The sequence below is a fragment of the Egretta garzetta genome, unplaced genomic scaffold, assembly GCF_000687185.1.
Source record: "Egretta garzetta isolate BGI_Z169 unplaced genomic scaffold, ASM68718v1 scaffold64, whole genome shotgun sequence".
NCBI lineage: Eukaryota > Metazoa > Chordata > Aves > Pelecaniformes > Ardeidae > Egretta > Egretta garzetta.
Genome location: NW_009259596.1, coordinates 1,178,845 through 1,194,428, shown reverse-complemented (window position 1 = coordinate 1,194,428; position 15,584 = coordinate 1,178,845). Strand labels below are relative to the sequence as shown.

The 15,584-nt window shown below is 40.6% G+C and overlaps 1 protein-coding gene across 1 annotated transcript in view; it reads right to left on the bottom strand.

Moving 5' to 3' along the window:
- CPED1 (cadherin like and PC-esterase domain containing 1) overlaps positions 1–15,584 on the bottom strand; it is a 152,154-nt gene that overhangs the window by 106,478 nt on the left and 30,092 nt on the right. The window contains 2 exon segments of the mRNA XM_009638151.2: positions 8,089–8,164; positions 10,033–10,139. Coding sequence (XP_009636446.1) covers positions 8,089–8,164; positions 10,033–10,139 — 183 coding nt within the window.

Here is a 15,584-nt window from a genome sequence, read left to right as displayed (position 1 = left end):
TCAGCAGGAGAAGACCCTGCTGGTTGAACTAAGTAACACTCAATTGAAAGAAAAGGAAACAGAAGATGAATGAGAATGTGTCCTCTTCATTATCCTTCCTTTTGTATTATCCTTTGATGTTACAAGGAGGGTTACGATATGGATTTGTTTGTTAATTTTTTTTACTTTGTTCAAGATCAAATAGGCTATATTTTACACACTTCAAACATGGAGGAAGGAATGATTAAGACTGTTGTCTGTAAGAAAAAAGTAATTTTGTTTCTAAAGTGCCCATCAACTGTCAGTTCTGCTGGAAACATTTCAAGAGTGATTGAGTCACCTTGGGAGCTCCTGGCTCTAGCACAAAGCTAGAGATGGGATGAAACACAACTAAGGTGCTGTGCTTTATTCTGAGCCCAGCGTATTGTTCCTTTCTTTCATACAGGACATTGTAAGCTCAGCACATTTGTACTTGCAGAGTCTTCATCCAATTGCTTTTCCTTTTAATAGGAAAAAACCATCACTTTAGAACATGGAAGTATATTAATCCTGGAAGTATATAGGAGACTTTCCATCTCCATAGAAGCCTTCTGAGCTTCTGCCTAGATTTTCATAGTGGTAGTCCATCTCCACCAGGAGCCTGAACTCTCTCACACAGGAAAAAAAGGAGAATGATAGTCACCTCACATCATTTCTCAGCAGATTCTGCAGCACAATATTCAGGAAGGACTAATAATAGGTCCTCTCTGTCAGCCTCGCAGGTTTGCTCTCTGACAGGGCATCTCAGTGCATTAGAAGAACTTCATATGGCATCCTGTGCTGGGATCATCCATCTGCCTGACTGGTGTGGGCTGCTGGAGCACAAAGAGCTTATTTCTGGTACAGACCGGGCAATCTGCATTGCTACAAACTGGTCCTCTTCTAGTATTTACAGCTGGGCAATTTTTCAGCCTTTGTAGGTTGGAAAGGTGTGTTAAACAGCTGCAAAGGTTGTTTCACATCAGAAGATGCTTAAAAAGCTTTCACAAAGTCTTAGGCAGACTGCCGAACGCCTCCAGGACTAGGGGATTTTGGTCAAAATAAAGCTTACTATCCAGTACCTTTTTGCTCAGTCATGTATGGCAACCTGCTCTAAGCTGCATAACCATGAAAGTAATGAGCATTAAAAGTGCATTTTTTTTTCATTTTTCAGTGTTGATTTCAGAGGATGGATGAGTTCAGCTGAACCATTCCCGCTACATGCCTTGAGGTCATTGCAGGCTTGTCACAGAAAGCAGGCCTTTTCCATTTAATTGCCTCCTGTTATCCATTTGACCTATCAGATGAAAAGACTCTGAAACAAAGATTCGTGCTCTCCTATGGCTTACACGTTATGCTTTGAGGTTGCTAAAGGAAGAGAAAGAACCTTTAACTCTCAGTTTGATAACCTGTGCATTTGGAAAAGGGTGGCTGTGAAACTCAAAGCAGATGCTGAGTATTTGAAGGAAGCGAGGAGGACTAGGGGCAATCCTGGCCCCCAGCGAAGTCCTGGCAAAATTCCCATTGATTTCACAGGAATATGATCGCTTGCTTGATACTTAACGCTCCTGTGACGGTTTTGACATGTGTTACAAGCTTCATTTGCGATGTGTGCATTGCTGCAGGTTCAGCGTCCCACCCACTACTGACTATTGATCTAGCTGTCCTTAAAAGGTTTTCATATTAAAAAAAAATGCAGTGGTCCCTGCCTCTGTAATACAGTTAATCTCAAAGCAACCCACCCTGAATATTTAGAATGGAGAAACTTCAAACTATTAGTCATTTCTAGAATGTTTAGTATAAAAAAAAATTCATAGTAAAGCAGGCCTAGAGGGAAAGGAATTTAAACTGTGGGTTGGAGTGCACTGAAATTCATGCTAAAAACACCCGTGAAGTTTCAGAGTTATAAAGACAAAATGATGATAGCGCATCATTTTGAAATGTATGTGTTGTTTATTTTCCCTTTTAAGAAAATCAGCAAATACAGCTTCAGCTTAGATTGATCATTTACCATGTTTTTTGTTTCTCTGTTTTGGCAGCTGCATGGACCACAGTATTTATTAAATACAGTGTTTGCTTCTTTACCCCTAAAGCATCCTCACAGTTAAAAGATAGGGGGTTTTTTTCAGTATTTTCCAGAAGGGCTGCTTCTTCTCTGTGCACCCTTCATACTAGAATTTAAATTTACAGATAAGCTATAAAACTCTGGAAAAAGCAACTAAGTGAAAATTCTGGCTGCCTGCTACATGATTAGAGCCACAGCTACAATTCTGTACTAGTAACAGGGTAGAATATAGAACAGTGTAGGCCAATTAATTAAATTCATTTATCTGCTTTACTTCTTTTCAATCTCCCCATATTTGTTGTTTTTACAGAAATACGTTTTTGTCCTAGCTGAGATCTGACCCTGTTGTAAAACAAAGAAAATCCTGCCCCATGTAGTATATAATAAAATTAACTCAAAAGAATCAGATGCTGATTTTATTGGCCATTCTAGAGGCTCTTAGCAACTTCAGTAGCAAAAAGGTAATAGGCACAAAACCGACCACAACCGGCGTGCAGGTATTTATAAGGGCCAGCTGCCAAAAGAAACGCATCCCCCTATAAAGAAGCATGTTCCTGTCACAGAGATGTTGAATTACTACAACAGAAAATAAAACTTAATCTATAATTTCTCTCTTACATAGGTGGCCTGATGAGACTTTTCTTCCTCCCCTCACCTCATCACCGTTCCCGCTGACTCCAGCATAAGCCAGGGGTGCTGGGGACAGGCAGGGCAAATTTGCTGGGCAGGGGGAGAGGAAAGCTGGCACAGGGTTCGCACCAGACAGTAAACATATAGTGAGAGGAGAGTCACACAGCTAGACTACCTTGGCTCTCCCTCCCACCCAGTTTCATTAGGGTCATGCCTAACCCAAGACCTTCTGTGTGATTAACACTGTTGGCCAGCCCTGCAGGTGACCAAGTGAGCGTGCAAGGCTGGTAGACCCTCATAAAACATCTGCACTAGTGACACTAATGAAAAGAAACACAGAAGGCAGGCGTACAGCAAAAGTATTATGTTAAAAAGAATCAGTGATCTGGATGGGTGGAGAAAACAGCTATGCATGACACAGGCTGGGCCCTGGAAGTGATGAAGCAACACAAATGCTTATGTGGAAAGACAGATTTATTATTACTGTCTGGATTGCTTAGGCAATGGGAAAATCAGGGAGGCAATGCTGTAAGCATTTCCACTCCTTTCCCAGGCAAAACGTGTTGAAGAGAGTATTTGTTGTACATACATCAGGATGCCTTTCCTGTGCCCTAAACTGAGGCTGGACAATTCTGCTCACATTGTGGACCTTAGTCCTCTCCATCTCTCAGCTGAGAGTAGTTCCAGGAGGCAGCCAAGCCCAGTTCTCAGCCCACCTGTGGTTGGATACCAAATATGAACACCTGAAATTTCTTTACCAGTCATTCTCCAACCTCAGAGAGCTTTTAGGTTTGGGTTGTTTGCAGGAAGATTTCATTCACAGATCACTGCAACAGCTGCCGCTTTTGCTGACCTGAGTAATAAATCCTTGGTCATTCAATAGCCATGCCAGAACCTCCTTGTGGCCCAAGTCCCAGATCATGAGCAGATATTCAGGCACCTGATTAAAAACTGGGACAAATGCCCTGCAAAAGCAAGAGTGAAACCAATCTGCTCAGGCCAAGCAGCAAGCACTAATCACTGTCTTCCAAGCTGAGTTTTAAGATCCATTACCATTCTTATGCCTCATCACTGCCACACATACCCATCCTCCAGCAATTCCTTCTCTTACTCAACCCAATTTATCCACACACATCATGTATTTTTTACCTTTCTGCTCCTCTAATCTCTTCTTCCAGTCTGTTTATCCTAACTTTTTTTCTCTTCCTAACTTCTCTCCTGTCTCCTAAAAAGCAGTCATCATTGGTATGTGCATAATTTCCCCCTCCTCCCCATACAGATAGAACCAATCTGAACTTTCAGACTGACAAAAAGATTTTCCAATAAAGAGGCAAAGCAAAGAAACAAGCACTGACCTGATATTTTCTACAACTCATTTTCTTTCCTATATTGATGCAACAGGGGTATGGGAAGGGGCATGCTCTCTTAAATACAAAACCTAGCAGCTTAAGAGTTGCACAACAACAAATAGAATAACATTTTTTTAAAAAAATAACCTTTACCCTTATACCCACTGTTTATCAATATCAACACTGTCATATCCACAGCAAATCCAGTGATCCCATCCTCTAAGCCCTTGCTGCATGGTATTTCTTTCTATGACTTAGTGTGTCTTGAATTAGATCACATAATTCTTAGAGCAGCAACTTTGTGTTTTCACTTTTACAGGAAATTGCTCGATTCCTTGGGGTGCTGACTAAATGACGAGCACAGTAATAACAAACCAACTGATCCTCTTCAACAGGAATTGCAGAGAAGCCCTGTTGGCTCAAACGCACAAGAGTGAAAGTACGTGACTGATTTGAAAGGAAAAACTCTTCTGTGGAGGAAATATTGATGAAAACCATTCTTTCCCTGAATGATTTTAAAATTGAGGGTCAAACAAATCCTAATGATTGGTAACTTTGGTGTTGTTGAAAAGAAAGGTCTGTTGGAGGATGCAAGCAGAAAAAAGATGTGGAAAGAGATGGCTTTATCAGATTAATGGAAGGGGAGGAAAGGATCTGAAATCTTGACTCTAGAAGTTTGCTTTAACTTACGCCTTTTTGTCCTCTTAGCCTGAAATCAAATTATTTACCCTTCTGATTCTAATTTCACCTTCTGTGGGTGAATTTCACTCATAATAAATTAGATGTCACATATCCAGTGATACTGAATGGGATTCATTTCTGCATTGAGACACTGTGAGGTCTGGCCTACACAAAGATGACCCCTGTGTGCCATGGTCTAAGCTCCCATTCCTGTCAGTGGACGTCAGTGTAGGCTATAGTCAGTGTGGAGCAATTCAGCTAATCCTAAATCATGCTGAAAGTAAATGCTGTTTTGGGCTAGCTCACTCTAACCTCTACTGTTAATTTTGGGAGCTTAGATACAGAGTGTTAAATTCAGGTATTCAGGCATAGACATCTATTGCCATCTAGGACACCATGGGTTATCCCTCTAAGCCTCTAGCTGCTTGACCAAAAAGGAGGTTTTCTGCCAAATTTGCCCATCCTACTGGGTGTCCTGGACTCTCAAGTGGCATGAGACCCTTATGGTGAAGCAGCTACCTCAGCCCCTAGGCCACATGCTGATGTGGAGACACCTAGATTTAAGGGATGGATTTTTTTTTTTTACTTTAAAACACTGCAGCTAATTTAGGTTCAAAATCTTTTTTACTAGTAACTGAAAGGTGAGGGGTGGGCCTTCTTCTATCTTACAGTCTTTCAGCAGACTGCTAGAATAATCCTCCGTCATTGGGCGGGTAGGACTCAGACCCTGCTGCCAAGCACATGTACTACCTTGATTTCAACAGGATTTCGGCTTCAGTCAGAAGGGCTTTTCTCTTTGCCAGGAAAGCACTGATAATATAAGTATGGAATAAGATGTTTACAAATGGCCCTACCCTAAAGAGGAGAAAATACCGAACAGCTTAACAGACCGCATACACAAAGTGGTTTGTGCCACGGTTTATGGACACCAGTGAAAATGTGCATATTTTAAGGGGAAAGCTCTGTGTGTGGTGAGCGCCTCTTGTGTTTGTGGTTTTGTGGTAGCAAAATAATAAAACCACTGCAATTGGCCTTTCTCCAAGGAGCAGGGCAAACCAATGTTTTTAAAGGTGGTCTGTTACAACATGAGTAGGAACTACCAGTTCCTGAAGTCCTTGAAATTTTTAGAAATCTGCTCAGGTTTGTCTGAAACTGGGATTGTATTAGAATACTGTCTAATTTACTTTCCTCTACAAGGGAACCAAGGTGCTAGGCATCTCTGAAGACACACTTAACACTCACCCAAAAGAGAATATATCACTTCCCTAGTGTGATATGACTTCACGATAAAGGACTCTGATGGGACATGGACAGATGTTCCTTATACTGCATGTTCCTTATGATCAGTTTTGACAGTTTACTGCACCAGGAAAATGGAAATGTCCAGTTTAAACTGACCCTCAGTTATTTAAGGGAAACACTTCACAGAAGGTTTAAATATTGATAAATCTTTCAGTGAAACAGTAAAAAACAATTTAAAAGGGAAAATATGATATGCTTAAGTTAGGAACCACCTCACCTCAACTTCACTCAAGCATCCCCATGCACCCCATGCACCAATACAGGCTGGGGGATGACCTGCTAGTTAGCAGCTCTGCTGAGAGGGACCTGGGAGTCCTGGTGGACAATAAGCTGACCATGAGCCAGCAATGTGCCCTTGTTGCCAAGAAGGCCTATCCTGGGGTGTATTAAGAGGAGTGTGGCCAGCAGGTCGAGGGAGGTTATCCTCCCCCTCTACTCTGCCCTGGTGAGACCCCACCTGGAGTACTGTGTCCAGTTCTGGGCTCCCCAGTTCAAGAAAGACAAGGAACTCCTAGAAAGAGTCCAGAGGAGAGCAACTAGGATGATAAAGGGACTGGAGCATCTCCCCTACGAGGAAAGGCTGAGAGAGTTGGGCTTGTTCAGCGTGAATAAGAGAAGACTGAGAGGGGACCTCATCAACGCATACAAATATCTTAAGGGCGGAAGTCAAGAGGACGGAAGCAGTCTGTTTGCAGTGGTGTCCAGCGACAGAACTAGGGGCAATGGTTGCAAACTGAAACATAAGAGGTTTCAGTTGAATATGAGGAAGAACTTCTTCACTCTGAGGGTGGCAGAGCACTGGAACAGGCTGCCCAGGGAGGTTGTGGAGTCTCCTTCTCTGGAGATATTCAAAGCCCGCCTGGATGAAGTCCTGTGTAGCATGCTCTAGGTGAGCCTGCTTTAGCAGGGGGGTTGGACTAGATGATCTCCTGAGGTCCCTTCCAACCCTTACGATTCTGTGATTCTGTGATTCTGTGATCCCAGTGTCAAGTATTTAATCTAATCTAAGGTACTTGCCTGGGCTCCATTTACAGGCAGTGGTGAAAGGTAATTGGGTGGTAAGTACCTGAAGAAGGTATTAAACACACCTATTTTAAACACCTAGTGTAGGACAAAATGAAGTAGTGTTTGAAGGTGCGCCTTCCCCTCCACTGGCTTAAGGGGAAGACTACAATACTGGTGCAGAAGATACCTGACTTCTAAATGGTTAAATGAGATGTAATGAATCCTTTCCTTATGTGCTAAACATAGCATATGTATAAAAGGCAAAAAGAAAGGGGAGGGGAGGAAATCAGACCGATCAATCCTGTGTATTTGCAAACAAGGCTCAATACTAATGGAATAAATGTAGGGTTGGTTGTTACTGGATTACAACAACAACAAAGACAAGATTTCTTATAAGCGAAGTTTATATAGCGTAGATCATCAATCCAAAATAGCATTGATATTGGATATTTAGTGGTGTAACTGAGATCAGAATGTGTCCCTCTGCAGTTTAAATAGACCTAATATGGTGCACAACAGTTTTTTTCCAGTTTCTATTCAAAGCTGAATTTCACCCATAGTAAATTAGAATTCTCTGGCAACTGGCCCATAACCTTTAAACTTTTCTGGTTGGTGATCTTAATACACAAAGGCTTTTTATCAGTAAACTATGTCTGGATGGGAACCAAACTCTGACTCCTACTCCTTCTCCATGCCACAACATTTTTGTAAAGCTGAATAAACATATTACACCGAACGCAGGGCTTTGAAGTGTAAACACCAATACACGATATTAACATGAAACAGTCCAAAAATAAGAGACTTATAGCCAAATTATTTCTGCAGTATGTAATGGCTAAACAATGCGGTATCTTTACCTGAAAAGATACTGCATAGCTGTAGTTTGTATTTAAGTGGTGTCTGAAATGGATTATCATTATTGTTTCATTTTTTCCCTCTATGCATTCATGACTAAAAATAAAGAAGAACTGTAAGCCTTACAGTGCCATCTCAGAGACTTCCTGTGACAACTATTAAAAGACCATCATCACAAATGCAGATTTGAAGAAATTAGGTTACCTGAAAAGGCTTTTGTTATCTGGCATAATCCCTCTTTTCTGCAAAGGAAATGCTGTATTTCTGGAAGTAGGTTTACCTGTACGTAAAGAGAGAAGCTTTAATGATTTAATTCAGAAAAGTGTTCTTTTTCCTGGAGCCTTCAGTGGGTTTGTGTTTAATTTAGCAGAGACACCTCATGTGAAAAACTCCTGTCAGTGTCAATAGTGAATTACAACTTTGCCATTCCTGCAACATGGGATAATGAAGTTCAAGTGTGGGCCCTTCCTCCACAGCTATCACAAAACAAAATTTTAGACTTACGGCTCTCCTCCTGGCTGCTGAGTTTTCACCCCTTCCCTGCCCCCTTTTCAGTTTCTGCAGCTTCTCTGTTCTCTGCCAGTTATCAATCATAGAAATAGCCTATGCCTCTTGAATTGCTGTGCTTAGGAACAGAGGTAAGCTAACGTAGCTAAACCACATCCAGGCTCTGCAACAAAGAACTCTGTTGCACTGTGGTATGGACATGCCAGCAGCGAGTAATGTTAGTCCAATATTTAAAGTTATCCGGAGATATGGGCCATCTGGTTTAAGTCCCTGCTGTGCTGCAGACTTCCTGAGGGAACTTGGACAATTCCTTTGATCACCTTATGTCTCAGTTATTCACGTGTGAAACTTCTGGACATTGCAGAGTGCTGCAAGGATTATTATATTGCACAGTATAAGAGGCTCAGAGATGATAATATGGGTAGAATGAGCAAAAAGCAGTTTGCAGAAGCCTGGGGTGTTTTATGATCTGAGACCTGAATCCAAAGCATGTACTTCTAGCAAACTGGAACTGCTATAAAAGTTCCACTTCACATACACTTAGATAAGGCATCCTGTCCCAGGGAACCCCAGTGTACATGCTCCTAGCTCTGGCTTCTGTGGGCACGCAGTGGTTTTTTGCATCCTCATGGACTTCATACCTGAACTAAATAGCCTTTAAAAGCAGCTCTATTTCTCCCAGTCCCTCAGTCCAGAGTCTATACTTTTGGGTCTTGCTATTATTATCTGTGCCATTGCACTTGAAATACAAGCCAAGCTTTACCCATAGTTTGGTCACGTTTTTTCAAAGTCCTCAGTTTAAATCACTTATTTTCACCAACAGGCCAGGTGCTTATTTAGACATTTGCATATCTAAGTAACCTTAACTGTGTCCAGAACATATTCAAGTGAAAAAAAAAAACTCCAAACAATCCTGAAAATACCAAGAAATATTGGCATCACTGATGCTTTGGACTGTGAGTAAGCAGATTGCAGTGCCAGAGCAAGGAACCCCTGTGAAGGCGCTGGAGGAGGACACCAGTCCAGCTCACACATTATCAATTATAGGAGCCCTGTCACTGTTTGGAGAGGTGCCTAAATTATGTTTACAAAGGAAGAAATTACATTAGATGAAACTCAATACTGGTATAAGATGTGAAGCCTAAATTAGTCCAGCTTTATTTTCTGCTTATGCTATTATTCTGAAATATTGCATGCATTGGCTAGTTGTTTCTCCCATTTCTAAATTCTCATTTTCCAGCGGGATGCATTGTTTCCCTTTACTTCTGTAGACACTTTGCTGCCTTACATGCTAGTTGAGGATGGCCAAGAATGCTCAAGCTGAAGAAAAGGAAAACTTGACACTCACTGGTAACGATATTCAGTATTTACGCTGAAATACTTGCATCCAAAATAACAAACTGTGTCCAAATAAGAAATTGTTTTTGATCACTGTGTGTGATATAAAGAAGAATGAAATGTTGGTTTCTGACAAGTATTTCTCAGTAGATAGGAAACGTGAAAAAAACTTTATTGCTGTTAAACTGTGCTGCTGCAGTACAAAATAAGCATCAGATAATTTTCTTTTTATGAGTGAGTACTGAAAATTTGGGCTAGCGCTGTCCTCTCATTCTCACAAAGGATAACACAATAATCTCATACCTTCTGGAATAACTCTAGATGATGCAAGTCTTCTATCTGAATGCAGCCGGTATCATCATTTTTTCTGGAAGATAAGCAGATCAAAAGATCCCAAGGGCTTACATGACCTATCAGGAAAGAAAAGAAGCATATTGAGAAAAAAAATATGGAATTCCTATTTGAATAAAAAATACTTAGAGCCAATTCCTGAGGGACAGAAAATTGTTGGAGTGCTAAGTACATGAACAGCTACCAGTGGCAGAAGTGGAAAAGGCGTATTTGCTACCACAGTTCAAGATTTGGAACTATATTTAGGTATTTTGCAGTTGGCACCTCCCATTATACCTGCCTACTGATGTCTGGTCCCCCCGTGTCTGACCTGTTTAGCATTCAGAAATGAAAAAGTTCAATAACACGGTGCTGCTTCCCTTTGGTTTTTATTCTGAACTCCTCAACATGCACATTTGCAACACACATCCACTATATGCAGTGTGACCTTCTGAGCTCTTTCATTATTCAGAAGTAAATTTTACAGGAAGCAATACTGGTCATGCTATTGCGAACAGCGCTTCCTAAATATTAGACACCAGATTGCCAACATCTAGGACAGGTGTACAAGTGGGAATTAAGTTGCACAGAGCAAGTAACTAGCTTCTGAGCTAATTCTGGTGCTTCCTTTCCAGGGCAAAGCTGACCTGTGAGACCATGGGGTTCTATTACCAGGAAACAAACCACACCGGAGTCAGAGATAGCTGCCTGAAGAAGAGATAAAACTAAATTCTACCAATTAAAAGGCCATTGTGGATTAGAAGATATAGATAGGTCTTGGAGTTTGCCCATATTGCAGCATGTGATGTGGTATAGAAATGCCAATGTAGCTTCAAACGAGCTTGCTGAGCTATGTCAAGTGGATATTTGTTTTCTTCTGTATATAGTGGCAGCTCTCAAAAGATTAACAGAATCACGACATCTCTTGAGGACTCCATGAATATGTTCAATAAAGGGTAAACCACTTCAGTGACAGGATGACAATTAGAAATAAGGAACTTCCAAACAGAAGGGGCAGCCAGAGAAGCTGTACAGCCCCCAAGGCGGGGTACTGCATTAGGTCAAACCTCTCTGCAGGACAGCTCTTTCAGTGACTGGTTGGTTGGTTCTTTTTCTCAGGCAAGGTTGGGAAGATTTCATGCATTTTATTCCATTTTGTGCTATCCATCTGTGATTGTAATTTTTTCGTATCCCAATCCCAATCACAAATGCCAAGCAGGGTGAGGATTTCACTTACAGAGATCTAATACTCAATTTACGTTAAGTACAGTAATGAACTGATTGTGCAGAATGGGTCCAGGACTATGAAAGTAACTATCACCTTTTCTATGTGTATAAGCAGTGAGACAAAGCTGAAGAGATGAATTTTCAGTTACGCTGCATCCATTACTGTGAAGAATTCTTCAATTTCGCATTCTGAGTAGCAGTATTATGGTATAAAAATAATTAAGGCATGTGAAACTGAGGCAAGACAGATTCACTACGTGCGCCTTTGTGAAAGAAATAAACAAAAACCTGCAGGTAGATAAAAATGGCACAGATAGCAAATAAATGAACCATTAAAGAAACGTACAAGCGAATACTTCATTTTAGTGCGAAAGATTGACAGTGTTAACAACCTACTCGATGACCTCACCAGCTATGTAATTATCAGATAAGCAAGATGTTATGCCTTTGACTAGTAAACACCTTCGAATAAATCATTATTATTACATCTAAAGCACAATGCCTCGCTGTGTGCAAATTGAAAGGGAGCTGGAAGGAACTCCCATTTCTCAGCAGCAGCTCATTTCCTTCCCTTGTTTATTGTTACACATCCTGGCCAGGGATGAATTTGATCCCTGACTCCAAAGGATATGCTGCACTGTGTATCATTTGCCTTTAGGACACAGTGGAGCCATCAATATGAATGTACCAAAGAGAAGAAAAGGAAAGGAAAAAGGCCCTCAGACCTCGTGTGTTTCTGAGCCAGTGCCCAGGAAGTAGAAAAGTTAACTGCTAGGAACAAATTTTCAGGAGGGCTTGGATGCCTGCCATTATTTGTGTTTTCTTTTTAGAGTAATTAGACCTCTAGCCAGTTATTTCGGTACAGAACAATCGGAACTGAAACGTCTATTTATAGAGAACAGGAGACTTCCTATTAGAATAACAGCGTACACCTAGTGCAGTCCCCCAGATTCAGGCTGACAGAGCGGCCTGACTTCTATTTAAACGTATCAATACATTCCTAATCAACTCCACGTGAAAAAATGTTCTTGGAAAACAAGTGAGAGAGGCATGTTGTTTAGTTTTGGAACAGACTCTTCTGTGGATAGATGTAGCCTAGAAATTGCTCGTGTCATTCCTCTCACAGCTTAACTTTACATGGAAAAATGAACATCTGTGATCATGAGACCATGAGTCTGCCTCCCTTCTGCAAACGTAATGATTATAAAACTATCTCAGTGAAAAAGTGCTAGTGTTATTAATATTCCAGTAACCCCAAATGGCCCAGGCAAAGGTTCCCAAGCTGTCAGGCACTGTATTTTAACACAGAAGAAGATCCTTTTCACAGAAATTATTTCTAAAGTAAAGCAAGATACAACGTGTGAGCTAAAACAGTCTACAATAAAAGAGAAAGGAAGAACAAAAAGCGACAGCAATAACACTAGTCATCTGCATGGAAAAACTCACGTTTCAAAATGCTTTTAGAGATGTTTAATGAAGCAGCATTAATAATGTGCATATTATCCCTACATCTTCAATGTACACCCTGTTTTGCTGGTTTCCCGCAGACTTCACACTAGAAGCAGGCTTTGACAGAACATTTGAAGTGGAAGGTTAAAATGGATGCTTCATATCTGAGCAATTTAATTACTAGCAGTCTGCATGAAGCTTTTTCCACGTAAAGAGCTTTGTCTACAGTTACAGAAATCTTGTTTGCTTTATGCAGGGAACCAGTGGAGCTCAGCGTGCAGGAGTGGTAGATCAGTAAAACAGCATGAAATCCCACCTCATGGAGACAGTCTCTACTGCTTTGTGTTACTTTGCATTTGGACAAGCAGAAGAGTGGTAATTTCAGATGAGGATACACGCTTGTATGTTCATCCCCTCTCTGAGCATCTTTTCAAACCAAGATTTTTTAGTTCAGCCTGTTAACTGAGGCCTTGCCTACACAAGGAATGTTCATCTGCAGGTTTACATCTTACTATGCAGGCAAGTTGAGCTTAATGTGGATAGGGCTAATGCTGGCAGCATGATGCTTTTATTCATCTTTTTTGCCAGCTCTTTCCCCCTGTTCTCCTCCAGTGTCTGTAGCCCCATCTTGCAGTCCCATTTTCAAAAGTGTTTGTGCACCTGAGATGTGTATCTCATGTTCACCTGAGAGTATCAACCTGAGTCGCATATCCAAGAATCAGTAGCACAGCACACTTTGCTTCCAGTCCACTGTGATCACCTTTAATTACTCTCATCCTGAATGAGTCAAAGTATGTGCTATTCAGTCAGAGAGCAACAGGTTTCAATTGAAAATCAATATCATGTACAAATTATAATTTTCAACAAGATACCACTGTTTTCATTGGCTTTGACTCTGACTTGTTGCTTGGAATAATTAAAATGGTTAATGTGGAAAAATAATCTAAAAGATAACAATCTACAGAGAAAAACAAACATGTTTTTAGCAGCAGTGGAAATAGCAATGCAGACACCAATAAAAACATTTAACATTTTCTATAAAAATATTCTGCAGAGTTTTTGTATTCTGATATTATAGATCAAAGTGAACAGAAACACTATAAGAAACTAGGGTTTAGTGGGTTTTTAAGATTACAGCGTATACATTTTATAGATTAACTTCAAGAATTTCTGGAGGTTATTTTTAAAATGAGGTAATTGTATCCTACCTTTGAAATTATCAAGTTCTCCACATGAGCTATGCATTGGAGGCTGGTTTTTGTGGGAAAACTTTTACTTGCATGCAGCTCCCTGGAGTTTTTAATCTCTTATATGTACACACAGGAAAGTATTATTTGATTTACCCAAATGAGTAAGTTTCATCTCAATACCATAACTTGACTTTTCATTTTTCAGTGTGATTTCTAGATTTTGAAATGAAAGAACTTTGAAAATCAAATACAATTTTCATCTTTTATGCTCATCTTTCTGTATTTCATCATTCTGGGAAATGAAAAGGCTGGTCAGCTTTATTTTTATTTTAACTCCTAGTCAATTTGCAATTTTGCACTCGCTCACACCATCGCCTTAGAAATAATTTACAAGCACTAGAGGATAAGGAGATGACAAGAAACAGCGAACATTTTATTGTCAAGAACATATCATATAAAACTAGTCTAATTTCTTCTGACAGAGTAACTGATTTAGTGAACAAAGGAAAAAGTAACGATGAAACAGTTTGACTTTAGTAAGTCTTTAGACACTGTTTCCACATAACATATCAATCAGGTGAGTGCACATCTATTTGAAAAAATGAACTCTGCGCTACCAAAGTGGATTTCTTTCTGGAGCAGAACCTCAAAGCATACCCCACTGTACATTCAGTTCTGTTCAAATTTCTCATTAACAAATTGAATGATGGAATAGCAAGTGCATCTATAAATAGCAAATGACACCAAGTTGAGGGGAAATATAAGCAACTTGGAAGACATGATCAGAATTCTAAATAATTTTGGCATATGGTCCAAATTCAACCCAAGGACATTCAAATCAAGTTCAAAGTGTCATAATTCGGAGGAAGAAATCAGATGGACAGACACAATTCGCCAGAGAGCGCTACTGCAGAAAAGGACCAGATTCATAAACAGCATATGAATTAACAATATAATACTGTTGTAAAAAAGAAATCCCCAAATAACTTTTGAGTTGTTGGCAAAGAGTTATTGGGAAAAAGCCGACTTCCCCTCCTTTAAAATTGCAGTTTGAAATTATTCCATGTCACATGGGATTCTAAATAATAGTAACTATTTCCTTATAATCATAACCCTGCAGGCATTAAGAATTGCAACCAAACTTGTTCATGAGTGTTATATATAGGGAACAGAAGGTAATCCTGCTGCTGCGGTTGGTGTTGGCCATACCTCATCAGTAACACTGTTTCCCAGTTTTGGAAAACATGGTTTCAGAAGGAGGTGGGTTTTAGAAGACCTTGTACTGAGTCTGACTGGGATAGAGTTAATCCTCTTCAACATGGACAAGTGTAAGGTCTTGCACCTGGGAAAATGTAATCCAGGAGTGCAGCACAGACTGGGATCCACCCAGCTGGGGAGCAGCTCTGTGGAAAGGGACCTGGGGGTCCTGGTGGAAAACAAGCTCAATATGAGTGAACAGTGTGCTGCTGCAGCCAAGAGGGCCAATAGGATGCTGGATTGCATCAAAAAGGGCATCGCCAGCAGAGATAAAGAAGTCATTATCCCACTCTACTCAGCGCTGGTCAGGCCACACCTGGAATAATTGCGTACAGTCCTGGTCCCCACTATACAGAAAAGATGTGGACAGGCTGGGGGGGGCCCCAGGGAAGGCCCACCAAA